The sequence below is a fragment of the Phoenix dactylifera genome, chromosome 6 (assembly GCF_009389715.1).
Source record: "Phoenix dactylifera cultivar Barhee BC4 chromosome 6, palm_55x_up_171113_PBpolish2nd_filt_p, whole genome shotgun sequence".
In the NCBI taxonomy this organism is placed as follows: domain Eukaryota; kingdom Viridiplantae; phylum Streptophyta; class Magnoliopsida; order Arecales; family Arecaceae; genus Phoenix; species Phoenix dactylifera.
The window spans coordinates 1,858,848-1,876,403 of NC_052397.1; the positions used below are offsets into that span (position 1 = coordinate 1,858,848).

Here is a 17,556-nt window from a genome sequence, read left to right on the forward strand (position 1 = left end):
TATCTGCATCATTGCAAATGGATGTTTCTGTTCCTCATTACAAAAAATATGGGAAAAAAGAGATGATCTTGGTTCAGCTTCTCAAGGGGCACAGCCATGTTGTTCTTGTTTTTCCCAGGGTACTCTTTTAGACATTACAGTAATTCAAAATAATAATATTTGCAGGATCTGCACTCCAGTGACTTTTTTCGAGTTCCTGCAAAAGAACGATCTGATGTAAAACAACCTAGTAGCAATAATAACATAAAAAAAGATATCCAAGATGCCAATTAGCTTGCATGTAAAAATTCATCTTGTGACCACACCAGAGACTTTGTGATTGAAGCCAACTTCATTCAAGATTACAGCCAGGAGCGGCCCAATGTATTTGGGGGCCTAAGGCCGTTTTATTTTTGAGGCATTTTCTGTAGTGAGCCGGCCTAAGGCGAACTCATACAACTCACAGAAAAGCTTTTTTTCTTTTCATTTTGTTTTTGAGGTATTTCCTATGGTGGGCCTTCTTTGGGCCAGGGCCTTAGGTGACCGCCTAAATTGCCGAAGGGTTGGACCGGCCCTGATTGCAGCTTCTGAGGGTACCATGAAAGTCTTTACCAATAACTTTGCATAGTGAGTTGATGTGAAAGAAGCTATTAAGCAACAATAAGATACAAAGAAATGCCCAAGGGGCCAATTAGCTTGCATATAAAAAGTTATTTCGTGATTGTAGCAGAAACTTACGTTTGATGAGGTTGCATAGGGCACCATGGAAGACCACCCATTTCCTACTTTCGTGACATAAAAGAATATATCTTGTCAAATGAATTACAATTCAAGTCTGATTTATGATTCCATACAAGTCCTAGCATGATTAAACGCATAGCAAGCGTAAGTAAAAGCATCTTACACAGACCATGTCCCAATCATCGAGCCCACATTAAAGGCCCACGGGCCCATGCAATCCAATTGTACATGCCATCATAGCCCCCAGTGGGTCCAGCCCATGACCCAAACCCTTTAGGATTCCATAGCCGTATCTTCACTTACCATAGCATTTAACCATAGATTAGAGCATACTTAGATATCCTTACAAATTTTGGCTGAAAATTCCGTAAGAACAGAGCATTAGCTTGCATATTTTAAGAGTTTGTTCAAGCCCAGCCTCGGTCCTAGCCTTTGGATGCAGCCTCAGATTTAGGCGGATGGTATTTAGTTAATACAGAGTTATGCTTAAATAAATGGTAAAGAAATTCCAGTCCAATTTTATAGAGATATCAAATAGGTCTTCAAATATTATTATATTCACAATATCAAAAATCATTAATTCAAAAAAATAATTATTTTTATTAGACGTATAAATCAGTAAAATATACTCCTTGGTTCCTTAAAAAGTATGATATTACCACCAAGATGGTCGCACGGTTGGAATAGCGCTAATATTCCACGGGAGTGACTTGAGTTCGAAATACGCGGGCATCGATTAAATGTAGAGATTGGATGCCTCCTGTTTAGTTTGTCCGGTAGAGTCGCCATCTGATCCGCCGGTACCGAGATGGCAGGGTCGGAGAGGGAGCATGCAGAATCTTCCGGAACCCCCACCCCCCATTCTTTTACTTAAAAAAAAAAAGAAAAAAAAAAGTATGGTATGGTCCCCGTGCTTGTAGCACAAATAAGAGTTTTTTTGGTTCACCAAAACAAATAAACAACCAGCCAGTGAAGGAAATAAAGCTGGTAAATAAAAATCCAATTTGACCCCCCTCCCTTACAGGAAATTCCAACAGCCTGATAGGCAGGGAAGTGTATAAAAGGCACCCAGGCGGGGTCATGAAATATACCCAGCAGTAGAAAGAAAGGAAAAGCCGAAAGGGTTTTCTCTCTGACCCTCCCATCGCTCCCTCTCCCTCTCCTTGCCTCTCTTCCTCTCTCCCCTGTTCACGAAGACACCCATCTCTCCTTTCTTCTCTCTTTTCTTCGTCTCTCTGCGAGGAGTCGAGGAGTAGTTGTTCTTGGCGGGGATTGGGGGAGGCCATGGCAGCGGAGGCCTCAAGATCCGGGGGGCCTTCGGCCGACTCCTACATCGGGAGCCTGATAAGCCTGACCTCCAAGAGCGAGATCAGATACGAGGGGATCCTCTACAACATTAACACAGAGGAATCCAGCATCGGGTTGAGAAACGGTACCTTGAATCCCCTCTTATTCTGAAGTTTCCCCCTTTATCTGTGACGCGGCTATGGTGTTAGAAATTTGGGATTTTTGAGTTTTTTTTTCTTTTGGGGTTTTTGGCTGTTGGATTTTGTTTCTTGAGTAGGTTGGGATTTAGGTTTTGCGGCCTCAATGTAGGTTAGTGCCCTCTTCTGCTGCAGGGCATAGAGGGTTTAGGTTAATCTTTACTCTTTTTATTTTTTTAATCAATTCTTATTTTCTTTTTAAGTTTATCTTAGGGTTTTTTTTATGTTTTCTTGTATTTTATAGAGTATCTGATTCTTATTTGCTGGAATTTCTAGTTATGTTTACATTATTCCTTTTCCAATCAGGGACTGATTTATTTTTCTTTTGTTTGCTTGTTAAATTATTATTGAAGTAATATTTTTCTTTAATTTATCTATTATGTCTTCAGGTTGCTTTTTTTTTTTATTTTTTTTGAGATCATCTTTTTAAAGGTTCTATGAGCAAGGCTCTTTTAGGTTTTGTGCTTTGAATTGATCGCTTGGGTGCTGTAACAAAATTTACTTATTTATCAGCCCGTGGTTTCGATATGGTATGCTTTCAAGCATGCGGTATCCACTCGTAGCATGCTTTAAATCTCCAATGCTGCATAAATAATAAGGAATTTACTGGATGCATTTATTGCATTGCAGTCCATTGCTTAATTTAATTCACTCCATGACTACTGTCACGTTTTCCAATTCTCAACGATGGTATGCTGATATTTTGTTCCCGACAATCAATAGGATCACCTTGATGTCATTTTCCTTATGTCCCTTAATAGACCCTTCCAGTTTACCATCTTAATCTTTGTTGTCTGGCAGTCCTAAATTTGAAATGATCCCATATTAGATCTATTTGACTTACCAAATTTGATTTTGATATCATCGAGGGTAAAACATGCAAAGTATGTCCCCTCCCACCATGGCTTTTCCTCACTTCCATTGTTTCCACTTCTTTTTTTTTCATGTTCATTTTGTTGGGCAATTTATTATTCTATTGGCTTTAGTTGTTTAATTTACAAGGTACTTATGGTCAGATTGTGGAAAGCAACTTGGTTGAGTAGATCTTGATTTGGATCTTATCCAACCTGATTTCCAACTTGATTCATGACCAAAATTTAGACCAATGTTCCAAGATGAAACTTTATACTCTAGAATAATCTAAATAAATAAAGAGTTAATATGTCCCCATTCTTTCATTCATAAGATTAAAGTCTAGTAACTTTGTTGTAATAGGTTGGTGGGTCATTGAATTTGTGAAGAGACACTACCCCCCGAAAAATATATTTATGATGATAGAGTGGGTCCAACTCTCAAGTTATGCCCTTTCGAAAGTTTAGGTTGCAATGAATTTGAGATATTGATTTGCAATTACTTGCATGATTAAAGACCAGAAATTTGTGCTTTAATAAAACATGTAAATGTCAAGTACCTGGAAGATTGTTGATCATGTTATACGACATCAAAACTTCCTATAGTATATAAAGTGTGAATCTTGTGCCATTGATTCAACATATTCTTGTTGTTTGTGCTCTTGTGCAAAGTGACAACTTTTCCAAGACGACAACTTCGTATTTGCATCATTGATTCAACTTGCCAATGCATTCATGTTTCTTTGATCCTAACAATAGTCAACCCTTTGCATAATCTTTTAGAGATTTTGTAGCTGCAGTTGGCCTTTCTTCTTGCTCCCTAGCCTTGCAATGGGGACTAGCAGCGAGTGAGGAACCTGGGTCCTATATTTATAGTTGTAATGGCACTCTACCCATCAAGAGGCCTTGTCATGATACTAAACCCTCCCTCCTCTTGTGCAGCAAGGAATGATATCCTAATTGACCGACTGACTTTGATTCATAAAGATCACCTTAAGCAGTGACAGTTTAAGCCAGAAAATATTTACTCCATATGCAAAAACATCTGTAAAACTTTGCTGGAAGAACTCAAAAAGAAGCTGAAATTTTTATCTCCATTGCAGCAATCCTGAGCTTGATACTGGTTCATGATTAAAATACATGAACATATTAGAGACCCTTTTTTTGGATTGTGCTGCTGCATTGAGACTTTTTTTTCTGTTGCATGTTCTGCTAGCCACTTTTATGTGCTGGCTAATGACAAATAGTGGGTGCATATGTTTACTAAATCTTGGGGTGTATGGTTTGATTTAAATGCCCCTTACAGGCCCAAGGCATATGCCATTATTTCGGGCATTCTCGCATACCATTACATGGGTTCTATTATTATGATTGCTGGGTTGTTAAGGATAATTGGTTTTGTAGTTCCTTTTCTGCTTGCTGGCCAACTAAATCAGACCATGCCCGGGTAAAAATTGTTTTCTCCGGGAAAAAAATTATCTGGAATGCAGTGCAAGTAAGAGTTTTCAATCACTTCGTGGAGATGGTCGTTCATACCTTATTTGATGGTCATTGATAATGAAAAAAAATGGAAGGAAGTAGTTAATGCTGATGTAGTTGTTTGGATATAAATACTGGATTTTCATTTAGTAGCTTTTTCGATAGTTTGGCTTGTGGTTGTACATTTCAAAGTACAGCAAGATCAGGTCTGAGGTGTTGTGAAGAAGAGTGGGGTTACTTTAGCTTAGAATAAGAAATCTGGTTTCTGAGACTTTTTTTTCTTTTTCTTTTTTAATTTTGCATAAAGTAAACATCAATAAAGCTGGTATTGAACAATTGGAAAAGCTGAATTGTTTACTGATGGAATATATTGGCATTTATGGACTGTAAATACTTTTTATTAAAATGCAGATTATACAAAGTTTATAATGTAAAGTTAATTTGACTGCCGTAATTTTTCATGATGTATTGTGGCTCGTATGTTTTAGTTGATGACTTCCTTGTCAGGAGGTGTTGTTATTGATGCAGCATCAACTATTGATGTAGAAATAGTAGTACCTTTGGGACCATGCCATGAAAATTTGGACTATATATTGGAGGATAGCATTAAAAGTTCACAATCACAAAAGTGCCATGATCTCAAAACAAGAAAATTTTGACTCGAGTCTTTGATATTATTTTGGGCTGACCAAACTGTTTTGCTAGAATAGAATATAGCTGGACCTACTGTTTTCTATTCACTCTTGATTTTGTTGTTTTCTTTATGGCTGCAACCACTTGATTTCAGCTATTCTACAACCTTTTGATTGTCCTTTTATTATTTCAGTGCTTACTGAGAGCATCATGTCAGCCATTTTAATCTACTATCAAGTTAATCTGGGTTGAACTATGAGATATACAAACACGATATCTTTGTATATTTTAGTGATTCTGGAAGGATGGAAAAAACTACCAATAATCGAGATATTGTTCACAATTTTGAAGAAAAGATGATTGAATATTCTTCTTTTAATCTATTAATTCAGTTGCAATCTTGATCAGCATGAACTTGATTTTGCATTTGATTTCACCAATCAAACGTCAAGTATGCCAGGCAGCCTTGTCTTCATTTCACAATGTGATGTTTCTCTGGGATATGAAAAGGGTTTCTTTTATTTTTATAGTTATCTTATGTTGTTTACCAGTTCCAATTTTTCCTGCAGCAATTGTAGGCTTTTTTGCTTGCAATATCTGCAAATGGCATATTATGCAAGCTTCTCAGATAAAATTTCAGTGTCGCAAATTGGTTAATTGATGTATTAGGATGTGTAATATCTCTCAGATTGATGCTTTGACAGATCTGTTTATCTGTCTTTATGCAGAACAGGAAATCTCTTCTAAAGCCTCGAATAATTTTGGCACTTTTCAAGTGTCAATGAAGTCTACAGATTTTCTAACACAGCAACTTATATATTAATTTGTATCAATATGTTAACCTTTTGAAATTTAATCTTGTGTTGATAATTTCTGTTTTGCCAACTTATTTTATGGTTGGACCTTCTTTTGTTTGCAGTCTTTTATGTGTCTTAGAAGTAGCTTTACTGTAGCTTCTTTCAACACTTTCTATTCTGTTTTGTAGTACGATCATTTGGAACTGAAGGAAGAAAGAAGGACGGCCCACAAATTCCTGCTAGCGACAAAATATACGAGTACATACTCTTTCGTGGAAGTGATATTAAGGTACATAATGAATTAACGATGTAGCAATATGCCATAAATACTTGCACAATACACTTCAATAAGTTAGTAGTAGCTGCACTTTAAGAACCATCATGCCTGTCAGAATGATGAGGAGTAACATGATATTCCCTTCTTGAATCTCCGTTGGAACTCCCCCATTCTGGGACTCCGCCTTCTCTAGCATTATGTACCTGGTCTTTTGCTCCTTTATCTTGATGGTTATGGTAACAACCATGGAATGCCGTACCGGCCCGTACCGGCCGGTACGTACCGGTCTGGTCCTAGACCGGTACCGGAACGACAAAAAAATCGGTATTTTCCGGTTTTTTATCCGAACCGGCCGGTACCGGCCTCGTACCGGTACGATTTTTTCGGCGCTGTGGTTTTTGAAACCACCGCGTACCGGCCGGTACGGTACCGGTACCGGTTCGGCCGGCCATCGGTACGCCGACCGGTACCGGTACGCCGACCGGTATCGGTACAACGGACCTTGGTAACAACGGCTTTGACCTTAGGTCTTAAATTCCTTCACTGTGCTGAGTCCATGACTCCATTGATTCCAAAGTACACGGCACGGTAAGTTAGAGCATTAAGGTTGAACACTTCAGTTTCAAAAATTTCTTAATATGAGATGAAAAATTGATAGAATTGCACACCAATGCCTTTTTGTGTCTCAACTAGAAACCAGAGCTGATGTTGTGTAGCATTTTTTATTTGGTCATAGCTTCAACTTTTCAAGTTTATTTTTCTATTGCTTAAGTTCATTTTTGTGCTTCATATGAAGTGCCTTTTACAATCTTGTTTTGTTGAATAAATACAACTTAAAGTTTTTTTATTTACTTTTCAAGTGTTAGGTTACTTTTATTTATACTAAAGTTAGCAGTTTTTCCTCTTGCTTCAGTGCCTCAATGAGGTTCATGAAGGTCAAATTTTCAAGTTCAGCTTTGGATTTGGTTTAAGGTGTTGAGCTGTATGAATTCACTATTCTGAAATTTTTTCAAATAAATAATTTCTCAGAGGGCTCACAAGTGGGCCATATATTCTTTGAGATAAGAGCAGGTGGTTGGTTATAGGATGAAAATCGAAGTACTCACCTCACATGATGCAAGGTACATGGATCATCACATGTGATTCTCTATTTGCCTGCATTACTTTTGTTGAGGATCATTCCTATGCCTTGATATTTGGGGAACTAGCCTCTCATTGCCGAAGTTCTTGCACTAAGATTCCAAGGGGTGATGGGTGTTGTAGTGTGCTGGCTTGGGTTAGGTTAGCTGTACATCTTAAAATATAGGAGCTTATGGTGAGATGGAAAATTTCCAATGATGATGATCGTATGACAAACAAAACCCGGTCTATACTTTTATGATAGAGGAATTTAGTACTCTCTTCTCCTGTATGAATTTTTGGGATGACTCTTACACGGGAGGAAGCTAATTGGTCCTAAGAAAAGAAAATGTCAAGATCCTAATTATGATAAATCATCTAAGAAAAGACTTCTATGTGATGATAGGTGATCCAATATCTTGCAATCAAAAGTTCAAAACCCTTTAAAGCCAAGGAGTTGCTGGTAATAAAGTTCTGGGATTGGAATGTTGTGGAGGGAAAAAAATTATTGCCCATCAACATCACGAGAAAGATCTCCAGCTTGCTGTTGAATGTTTTCGCATGATGAAACCTCCAGCTCATTGCCAAAAATGGCTTTATGCATAATCTTTTCCATGAACAAACATTGGGCTTGTTACTGAAAATATTTGCATCAGGTGACCCCCAACCTTTTATTTTATTTTTTATATAGAAGTAATTCCCATAAATTGTGTGAATATTTGAGTTAGATTCACCTCCATGAGACTGCCAACCCTATATTTAATCAACTAGTTCATGTTCCCTTCTTTCTAAGTATCGTGGATGAGAAGACTTTTGCATTCAGGGATGACCACAAAATTGCAATAGGACCCTTACCTCCCATTTTTCTATATAGCTGCAGGTGAACTTTTTTAGCCCAAACTCCTACTGTAAGTGAACCTGCAAGTCCCTTGGTTATTCTCTTTCAATTGTTTTTGCTGTAAATGAGCTATTTCTAGAAGAGTTTTATCCTGCCTATTTGGGAAGCTTTTGAATTTGAATAGTGAATTTCTAAATTTGGTTTAGGGTCTTTTATAGAGATGTCCAACATGATAACTTCAGTCTGAGCCATGAGCTCCAATGGTTATTAGTCATTCTTATAGATCAAATTTTGTGATTTAGTGCAATGTTCTAAAAGACTTGAGTATAGATGGGTTATGAGGGGGATGCTGGTGCCTAGATGGGTGGCTAATCCAATAAACTAATAAATATAAGATGAAATGTGTAATATAGTTATAATCCACAAAGTGAAACATGACATATCAAATGAAATGTACCAGGTGAATGGGAAGTACCAACCGCTCAAAATCCAATTTTAGTTTAGAAGTTGATCTCATCCAACATACTCAAACATGATGCAGATATTGAAGGGGGGGATGCCCAGGGTAATGCACATGGCGATCTTTCTCCCTGAAAAAAGATCTTCCTGATAGTGGAGTAGCAAGATAGGAGGAAGATGCAATGATAAAAAACTTTCAAACTTATAGAACAACTGAGAAGAGAACTAGGAATTTCATTCAATTCAAGATAGTTTTTTACAATGGCTATGCACCCTTCTTTATAGCTGTAGGACCCCTTGAACCCACCCGTGAATGTGTCCACATATGTTGAGGTTTCATAAATAAGGAAAACAATCACAGAAAAGAATCTTCCCTACAATTTGCCAAGATTTGATCTAGTACAAATGTGGAAAGTGGTTGTAGACATAATATCCTCGTGATTAGAGAGGATCTCTGATTGATCTTGATATTAGTTTATTCCAAATCTGTTTAGATGTTATTGATACCAACCTTATTTAATTATATCTCTAGGACTATTTCCTAATTCAACCTTTAGAACCGACTTAGGTCTAAACCAGTCAAATACGTGTCTGCTAGGTCTACAATGTGCAATAGAGTCATAACCATTTCTTATATGTGATTGACATCTTGCTATCTTTGAGTGATGGAGAGGTTGGATGTTGAGCAGATTTTTAAAGCCAGTCTTACTAAACGAGGAATATAGAGACTCGAACAAGAATTTTATATACTGCCAAAGGATTGGATGCTAGCAAGGTAGTGCTTTTGAGCAGGAACACAATCCCAACTGCATGCTAGTAATCATGGTTTACTTGATTGGTCTCAAGTTGCAATATTTATGGCCATTGTCATTATTTGGGTTTGGTGAGCTTCTGCAACAAACAAAAAGTTTCTATGTGCATGTATAACTAATGGATCTGACTCATTTATAACCAATGAATAAGAGAAAACCAGATATAAAGAGGGAGAAGACTATGCTTCCTAAGTTTAGAGGAATATGAATGAGCAAGGTAGTGCTTTTGAGCAGGAACACGATCCCAACTGCATGCTAGTAGTCATGGTTTACTTGATCGGTCTCAAGTTGCAAAATTTATGGCTATTGTTATTATTTGTGTTTGGTGAGCTTCTGCAACAAAAAAAAGGTTTCTATGTGCATGTATAACTAATGGATCTGACTCATTTATAACCAGTGAATCTGGCCCAGTCTTCATTCAATCACACTGTTAAACTACATGGACGCATTATAGTGATGTATGCTATAGTATGCTAGGAGGTCATGTTGAGACATTATAGAAAATAAGTGGTTGAGCACTAGCAGGATTATATATGATTTTTTTTTCTTTTTTGGAAATGTGATGGACCTGTTTTGATGAAATGCTGGAGGGGAATTGAAACTTGAGAATTGAATCTAATATAAATCTTTCGTGCAATGGGGAAAATATTTCCATTGAGCAAGATGCCAATACTGTGAAATAGGTTTTCATGATGCTTCCAAGACAGTGAACTTGGGCAAAGATTCATTTAAAGTTCTTGAAACAAGTATACATCTATAGTGTATCATGCTCAATATCCATCCATGTTCTCATATTTCCTCTTTTCCACTTCAGTGGGGGTAGTTATGCTAATTGTCAACTCCATGAATTTAAAATGATATTCTATGATGAGCATTTCATAGTGGATAATTTTATATTTTCCAATGCTTTACAGGCAGTTGGTATTAGAGTAGTTCGATTAAAAGCCATTACTAAGATCTACATGACATGTTTCAGTTTTTGCTGCTTCGATGAATTAGTATAATGCTGAAATTTTTTTGAGGGTTCATGATGTAGAATATTCTAATACTTCATGGCAGTTGAAATTTGAAACGAAATTATTTCATCAATTTTGTTTTATAAAGTAATGTTTTCAATTTTCGGTGCCTGATTGAGTGCCATGGCCACCTTAAAGTGGTATTGCATATTGATGTAAAATTACCATTTAAATGGAGTGTATTCAACTTTTTCAGATTGTTTTCAACCACGTTTTATCACTGACAGCAAATATAGTACAAATATTTGATCAACTTTTTCAGATTGTTTTCAACCACGTTTTATCACTGACAGCAAACATAATACAAATATATGATGAATTAGTTTGTCATTGTTGCTGCTATCAACTTTGCTCTTTGGTGAAACATCTCTCTGCGATGCTCTATACTTTCCAGTCTAAGGGGCAGCAATCTGTTTTGATCTGGTTGGTATTATACATGGATGACAGAAATGGCAACCTCTTCTAAGGTGCACTTGCACATAAATTTTCTAACCACTAGAGATACCTTGCAAATGTTAAGAAACATCTTTTTTTTTCTTAGAAACTATAAATTTTTGATGTATTTTTAATATCTTAAAAAACTGCAGACTCAATGTGTAATCTTATCTCTCTTCCCCCCCTGTTTTCAATTAAATGAATATTTTGCTTGCACTGCTGCAGGATTTACAGGTCAAGTCCTCACCACCAATTCAAACTACTCCCATACACCATGATCCTGCTATTATTCAGGTAAGAAGGTGGCCTTGGATGTTTGAACTTTCAACCTGAGTCGTTCCTGTTGACGTCTTCAAATTTTATGCAGTCACATTATTCTCATCCTGCATCTACATCTACAAGTTTGCCATCTGTTGGAAGTGGAACTGCAGCAGATCTCAGTTCCCACACTGCTCAGTTGGGACTCCCTAGGCCAACATTTCAAGGCAGTTTGCCTCTTTATCAACCTGGGGGAGCCTTAGGGTCATGGGGCACCTCTCCAACGCCTCCAACTGCAAATGGGTCTACGCTTGCAATGCCGCCTATGTATTGGCAAGGATACTATGCACGATCAAGTGGGCTTCCTCATTTGCAACAGCCACCTCTGCTTCGGCCACCACCTGGATTGCCAATTCCTCATTCCATGCAGCAACCTTTGCAATATCCTGGAATGAATGCAGCATTGCCATCTGTATCTCCAAATATGCCAGAGTTCCCTTCTCCTTTACTGCAACCTGCTAATAGCACCCTGAATTTAACCTCAAGTTTATTGCCCTCAACAGTGGCTCCTACTTCGGCTAGTGCATTAACTACTGAAACACCATCCAATCTGTTGCCAAATAAATCTCCTGTAGCCTCTGTTTCTGCATCAACTCTTGGTGTTAACCTTCCTATCATGCCTCCATTGACTTCTAGCCTCGAGCCTGTTGCAACCATGTCGCAAAATATGCCTTCTGTTGTTAGTAGCAATCCTAACACTGTTCCTGGTCCAACTGTTGTTTATCAGACTATATCTCAGTCATTGCCTCTAATTGTCGGTTCATCTAGTTCCAGCCAAGTTGAAACATTAGTTCCCTTAGTGATTCCTGGTCAACTGCTGCAGTCTGGCTCTTCAGCACTTACTCCATCCCAGCCCTTGGAAACAAGCCATAAAGATGTAGAGGCTAAACCAGTAGAAGCCAAAAGTAAACCACTGTTACCTGAACCATCTGCACGTGCTCCAGGAGAAGCCAAGGAGCCGATACTGCCATTACCCAAACCCACAGCTCAAAAGGTATGATGTAAATATAATCATGTTAACAGATTTGATTTAGATTGCGGCAAACTGATGGGTTTGCTTGCATGCAACTTTGTACGTTATAATTATTCTTGTATTTCTTTTTGTAAGTACTATAATTATTGTTGTATCTCTTGTGTGGAGCATTGTGAATTTAGCATTCAGCATTATGATGTAAATATAATCTTGTTAACAGAATTGATTTAGATTGTGGAAAACTGATGTGTTTGCTTGCATGCAACTTTGTACCTTATAATTATTCTTGTATTTCTTTTTGTAAGTACTATAATTGTTGTTGTATCTCTTGTGTGGAGCATTGTGAATTTAGCATTCAACGGTCTCGTTCTTTTTTGTTGCTCATGTTTCAAGCTATTTTCCAAATTTATGATCCTGTTACCTGCCTCTGCATATTTATAACTTGTTATACATGTGAATAAAGATAGTGAAAATGTGGTCAAGTTCACATGGTGGCCCAATGGCCATAGAACATGTGTGATTCAATAATTATTATTAATCATGCAGTCAGCTAGTCTCATCAATAATATCATATATAACAAGAACTGACAAATGACAACTATCATTTTCATTATTTTTATGTAATTAAGAATTATTATCCCTCTGGTCCCTTTACGTTCTTATTAGAGAGGCACTTTCCTGCCCTTTGATTGCATTTTCCCCTTTGTGATTGAAAGGGCTTGTTGTCTAAGTGGACCCTCTCCTATGTCTGAAAGCAGTCAAGAGGTTCTGAGTTATGTAGAGTACCTTTTATTAGTGATATATCAACAAGCTTTTATTTGCTCTTGGGCCAGTTCATCATCTTTTTATTCATAAATAAGGTTCAGTTGGATTAACTTTTTAAAGGTGCAAAATATCATCAATCTGGTTGTCGTACCTTAATATTTGATTTTTCTTTGACCCTACTATAGTTGTGAAAAAAATATGTTTGTAAAAGGATGAGAGATGCAAATGCTATGATGAAAATCGACCCAAGATCATGAACAAATTAAGTGATAGGTTAAACCTAACTGCGATATATTCTACAGCAGCACCAGAGGGACACTTCAAAGGAAAAAATCAGATTTGTTAAGAATTTTAAGAATTCCAGTACATTAATAGAAGATGGAAACTAAGAAGTTAAAAACCCAAGTACCAGGAACAAATTTTCACATATATCTGTGCTAGAGAGGTATTATTAAATGTTTGGAGTTGAAAGAATATCAACATATTGGGCTACTTTCAATAAGCTCTATGGTTCATATTCACAAACGATGTGAGATAAAACAGCAGGAAGTACGTGTTAAAGATGGAGAAATGGGCAAACCAGTCAAGTAGAAGAGGGGAAAACAATTAAACAGTAGGTAACATTAAAGGCTGTTTAGGTCATCAGGAGGCATCAAGAAGGTTTGCATGTTGAAACTTGGCCAGAACAAATAGAGCTTGAAATTGGTATTTGAGTGTTTTCTTGGATCATCTTTTCGAGTCCTGTTCATTTGTTAAGATGATCACATTGATTAACAAGAGGAACTGCCGGTTCACTTTGTAGATTCTTTATTATCTGCTAATGTTTTTGAGATTCTATTTTGATTTCATCTGTCTTCTACATATTGCTTATGCGTATTATTTTAGAATAATTGTGGGTAGTCCTTGTACAGTGTGTGTTTTTATATTTGTAAATCTGTTTTTCAGACAAATGGGGCTTCTTCACACACTCATTACAACTACAGGGGGCGTGGAAGAGGAAGAGGAAATGGGGTACTGCATCTGTTCGCTTTGCTTTATTTTTTTATAATTTATTGTGGGAACAATTTATAAAAGAAACATTTTAAATATCACTAGTCACCTTAGATTTGCTGTATGGCTTTTTCTAATGTCATAGGATAAAGGCAAATCATCAAGATGCATGGAAGTAAAAGATTGGATTACTTTTTAGATGGATGTATCTATTTTGTTTCTTACCATCAGCTGCACAGAACTTCAGTATGTTCATTTTGGCTGGTGTATCTACAGTATCATCCCCTTATGTGAAACATCAAGCTTTCTTGCTTGTATGGAGCATGATTGTAAATTATGTTTATAATTAGCTCTTCAGTCTCCATAAACATGAGTTGATAAACATGACTTCAAGGGGTTAAACCTTAACTGAAGTAATTGAATTGGATAGTGATTGATGTTGTTGCTTGATAAAAAACTGGAACTCTGCTACCATTTTTATTGGAAAAAATACCTTGATGGCGCTAAATATAAGGAGCTTTTGCATATGTGTGGGGGTATGAGCTTTCACACGTGTGCGGCAAGGGAGGCAGGAGAGGGGGGGGGGGTGCATTGGCATTTTGGCATGTGCAGGTTGACCTGAACTATGCATGTGTATGCTTGAAGCTGGTAAGGCACTGGTATGTTTGAGTGGCTTGATGGAGGTTTGTGCCTATGCAACAATCACAGCTGGGCTGTTTTTATGTTGATGGATCAAAACAATTTTTAGCTTGTTCAATTGGTCTGGGTGGATTGATGTTATGTTGTCAAACTGCCGAAGATTTATTGCATATGTAAGCTTGACAGTGCATGCTTGCAGGTGCCTGCCTCTTAGCAGTCACATGCTATAAGGACATTGGAGTCCGGTTTCTACATTTCAACCTTGAACTCAACTTGATCTTGTATTCATGTAGAATGTATAGATCATGTCTTTCATTCCAACCAAGCAACAAGACTTTCATGACCTCTTGTTGCAGCTTCACCCTTGAAATGCTCTTTTCTAGTGTATTAACTTTTGATTGCTTCCTTGATCTTGGTGGTACTTGGTACCCTTGCATTGGAGGAGAACCGTATTTAGCGGTCTTTGGAGTGCATATTTTATGCATAACAAAAAAGATGCAAAAAGAACAAAAGGATGAATCAACAAGTATTAGATTTATCTTATGGAAATAAAATCTACATACTCTTTTATGTTCATTGGATACGAGCAAGGTGGACGTCTCAGCTCTTCTTCCTGAAGAACCCCCTGTACAAAAATGGGTTTCAAGAGAGTTTTCATAGTTGAATGTGTTATTTTGGGCGGTGATCATAAAAACGTAGAATGACAAAAACATGAGGTAAATTAGGAGATTCAAAATCAAACCTAAGATGTGAAGAAATAGAGAACAGTGATGATAAATATCATGGGAGGTGAAATATTCAGAAAATAAAGACAAAAGAAGCCAATAAATTGGTGATTTTCAATCATATATATGATTGATGATTGAAACTGTTGCATTATGTTTCTTTATTCTGTATGAGGATATATATGCTCCATGGTTCTTGATATCCATGAAGAGAACCTGTTGCTAGTGACTAAAAATTCTAATTGAGGGCTTTCTTCTATTCTTTTATTATCTTCTGTGCTTGGTTTACTGTGGCATTGTTTTTTTCTTATCTGTATTTCAGTTTATGCTTATGTTTCTTGTTAGTAGCACAGAGATCCACTCATGCACATATATGGACAAACTTATCGCCAGTTCTGCTTCTTTGAGGTTTGGGGAATCGTTATCCCATGTAAAGATTGATATTTACCTACACTATTCTGTAAAAAGTGTGGTGGTTGCCTATAAGACTACTTTAAAAGTAATTCAAAGCTTTGCCAAGAAATTCTGGAATTACTGGCTAATAAAAGAAGCCAATTGGGACTTGGACGTGTTCTAGGGAAACCTGTTTCCACTTCCCATTGCATCTTCTGCCCTCTTGTTTTACGACTTCGTGCAATTATGCTGTTGCTTCAAAATATCAGAACCTGAACTACCCCTGTTTGTTTTCCTTTGCAATTCTGGAAAGTGATTGTTCATAGACATTGGTGTCCATAAATCTTCTATTTGCATAGCTATTTGATCATCTAACCAAAAAGCCACCTGGAGCATGCACCTAATTCCAAGGTAGTGGCTCTAAATGGCCTTTATGACTGTTACAGAAAATCATGCATGAAGTGAACTCAGCTTTTTATTGACATGCATGTATGCTTGCTTGTGACTTATCTGCCATGCCAATCCTCTTTCCATAACACGCTCACTAGAAACATTGTTGCTTGTCCCCAAACACACATCTGCTATGTTTATTCACGCAGTTGTAATTTTTCCCAATTAGTTAAATTTTCTTCTTATTGACGAGGATTATTTTTGTACTAATTTCGTTAAATTGGGTCCTTGTTCTTTGGTCTTGCAGTATTTGCGTCCTGTGACTAAGTTTACTGAAGACTTTGATTTTATGGCTATGAATGAAAAATTTAAAAAGGATGAAGTGTGGGGCCATCTTGGTAAAAGTAAAGCCCAGTTCAGGGACAAGGATGGAGAACCAAAAGAAAATGAAGCCGATGATACTTTGGGGGAAGATGAGGCTGAAGCTGTAAAGCTCGAAATCAAGGTAGCAAGTTTTTTCACAAGTTTTGTCATTGCATCCACATGGCTCTGGTTAATATCTTTGCTATAAAAATATTTGTCTTGTCATTATCTTGTCTTTACAGCTAATGATTGGTTTGCTTTTTGTTCCTTAAAGCCTGTTTATGTTAAGGACGATTTCTTTGATTCACTCTCTTGCACCACACTTGATCGGGGAACACGAAATGCGAGGACAAAGTTCTCGGAGCAGTTGAAAATAGACTCAGAGGTATTTGGGAGCCCTCTTTGTGGATTATATTTTGTTGCTGTTTCTAGGAAAGGTTTGTCTTATAATGTTGCACTTGATTTATGTAGACTTTCGGCGATTTTCCACGGCATCGGCTGACTCGGGGTGGTGGACGAGGTCTTCGTGGTGGTGGTCGTGCACGAGGTTCTTACTATGGTAGAGGCTATGGCTACATGGGTAGGGGCCGAGGTCATGCCATGCCAAATCGTGCCCCTTAGGAAAGATCAGTGCTGCTATGAGTGTAGGTGCCAGTGCAATCTCTTTAGATGAAAGGGAGAGGAAGATACTGATGAAAGGGGCAATGATTGTAATATGCTCTTAAGTAGCAATGCCTGCTTCCCTGTGTATCTCCCTGAAAATAAACAGGAGCTTAGGACAAAACATGGGAGGCCTTCTTTTCCATTTCGCCGAATTAATCTTGTTTTGTTAGTCTGGGATGGACGGAGCTTTTGTGGCGGTGTAGAATGGTTGCCCTTGCCCTTTTTTAAAATATGCAGAAGTTTTCTTCGCTCGCATCTATGAATGTTCTTAGGTTCATGCTTTGTTAATTGGGTGTTCGACTGGTCTCTTGGAAAGCCTGCATTATTCAATCTGTAATATCTGCTGACAGTGAGCATGGGATTAAAATTAGTGCGCAGCTTCTTTATAACGGGAGAGGAATCTTGGTTTTGAAGCAG

The 17,556-nt window shown here is 37.5% G+C and overlaps 1 protein-coding gene across 1 annotated transcript; it reads left to right on the forward strand.

The window, feature by feature from the left end:
* Window positions 1-1,813: 1,813 nt before the first annotated feature.
* LOC103701949 (protein decapping 5-like) lies at window positions 1,814-17,398 on the forward strand. Its single transcript, XM_008784180.3, has 8 exons — window positions 1,814-2,152; window positions 6,153-6,253; window positions 11,146-11,214; window positions 11,288-12,232; window positions 13,922-13,987; window positions 16,421-16,618; window positions 16,751-16,861; window positions 16,948-17,398. The coding sequence occupies exons 1-8, from the start codon at window positions 2,005-2,007 to the stop codon at window positions 17,095-17,097; spliced, it is 1,788 nt and encodes a 595-aa protein (XP_008782402.2). The 5' UTR covers window positions 1,814-2,004; the 3' UTR covers window positions 17,098-17,398.
* Window positions 17,399-17,556: the final 158 nt, after the last annotated feature.

Excerpts from the sequence above, each read along its gene's own strand:
- LOC103701949 (XM_008784180.3), top strand. The coding sequence starts at position 2,005 with ATGGCAGCGGAGGCCTCAAGATCCGGGGGGCCTTCGGCCGACTCCTAC. Across the intron at positions 13,988-16,420 it reads GAAGAGGAAGAGGAAATGGG|TATTTGCGTCCTGTGACTAA; the intron begins GTACTGCATCTG and ends TTGGTCTTGCAG. Across the intron at positions 16,619-16,750 it reads CTGTAAAGCTCGAAATCAAG|CCTGTTTATGTTAAGGACGA; the intron begins GTAGCAAGTTTT and ends TGTTCCTTAAAG.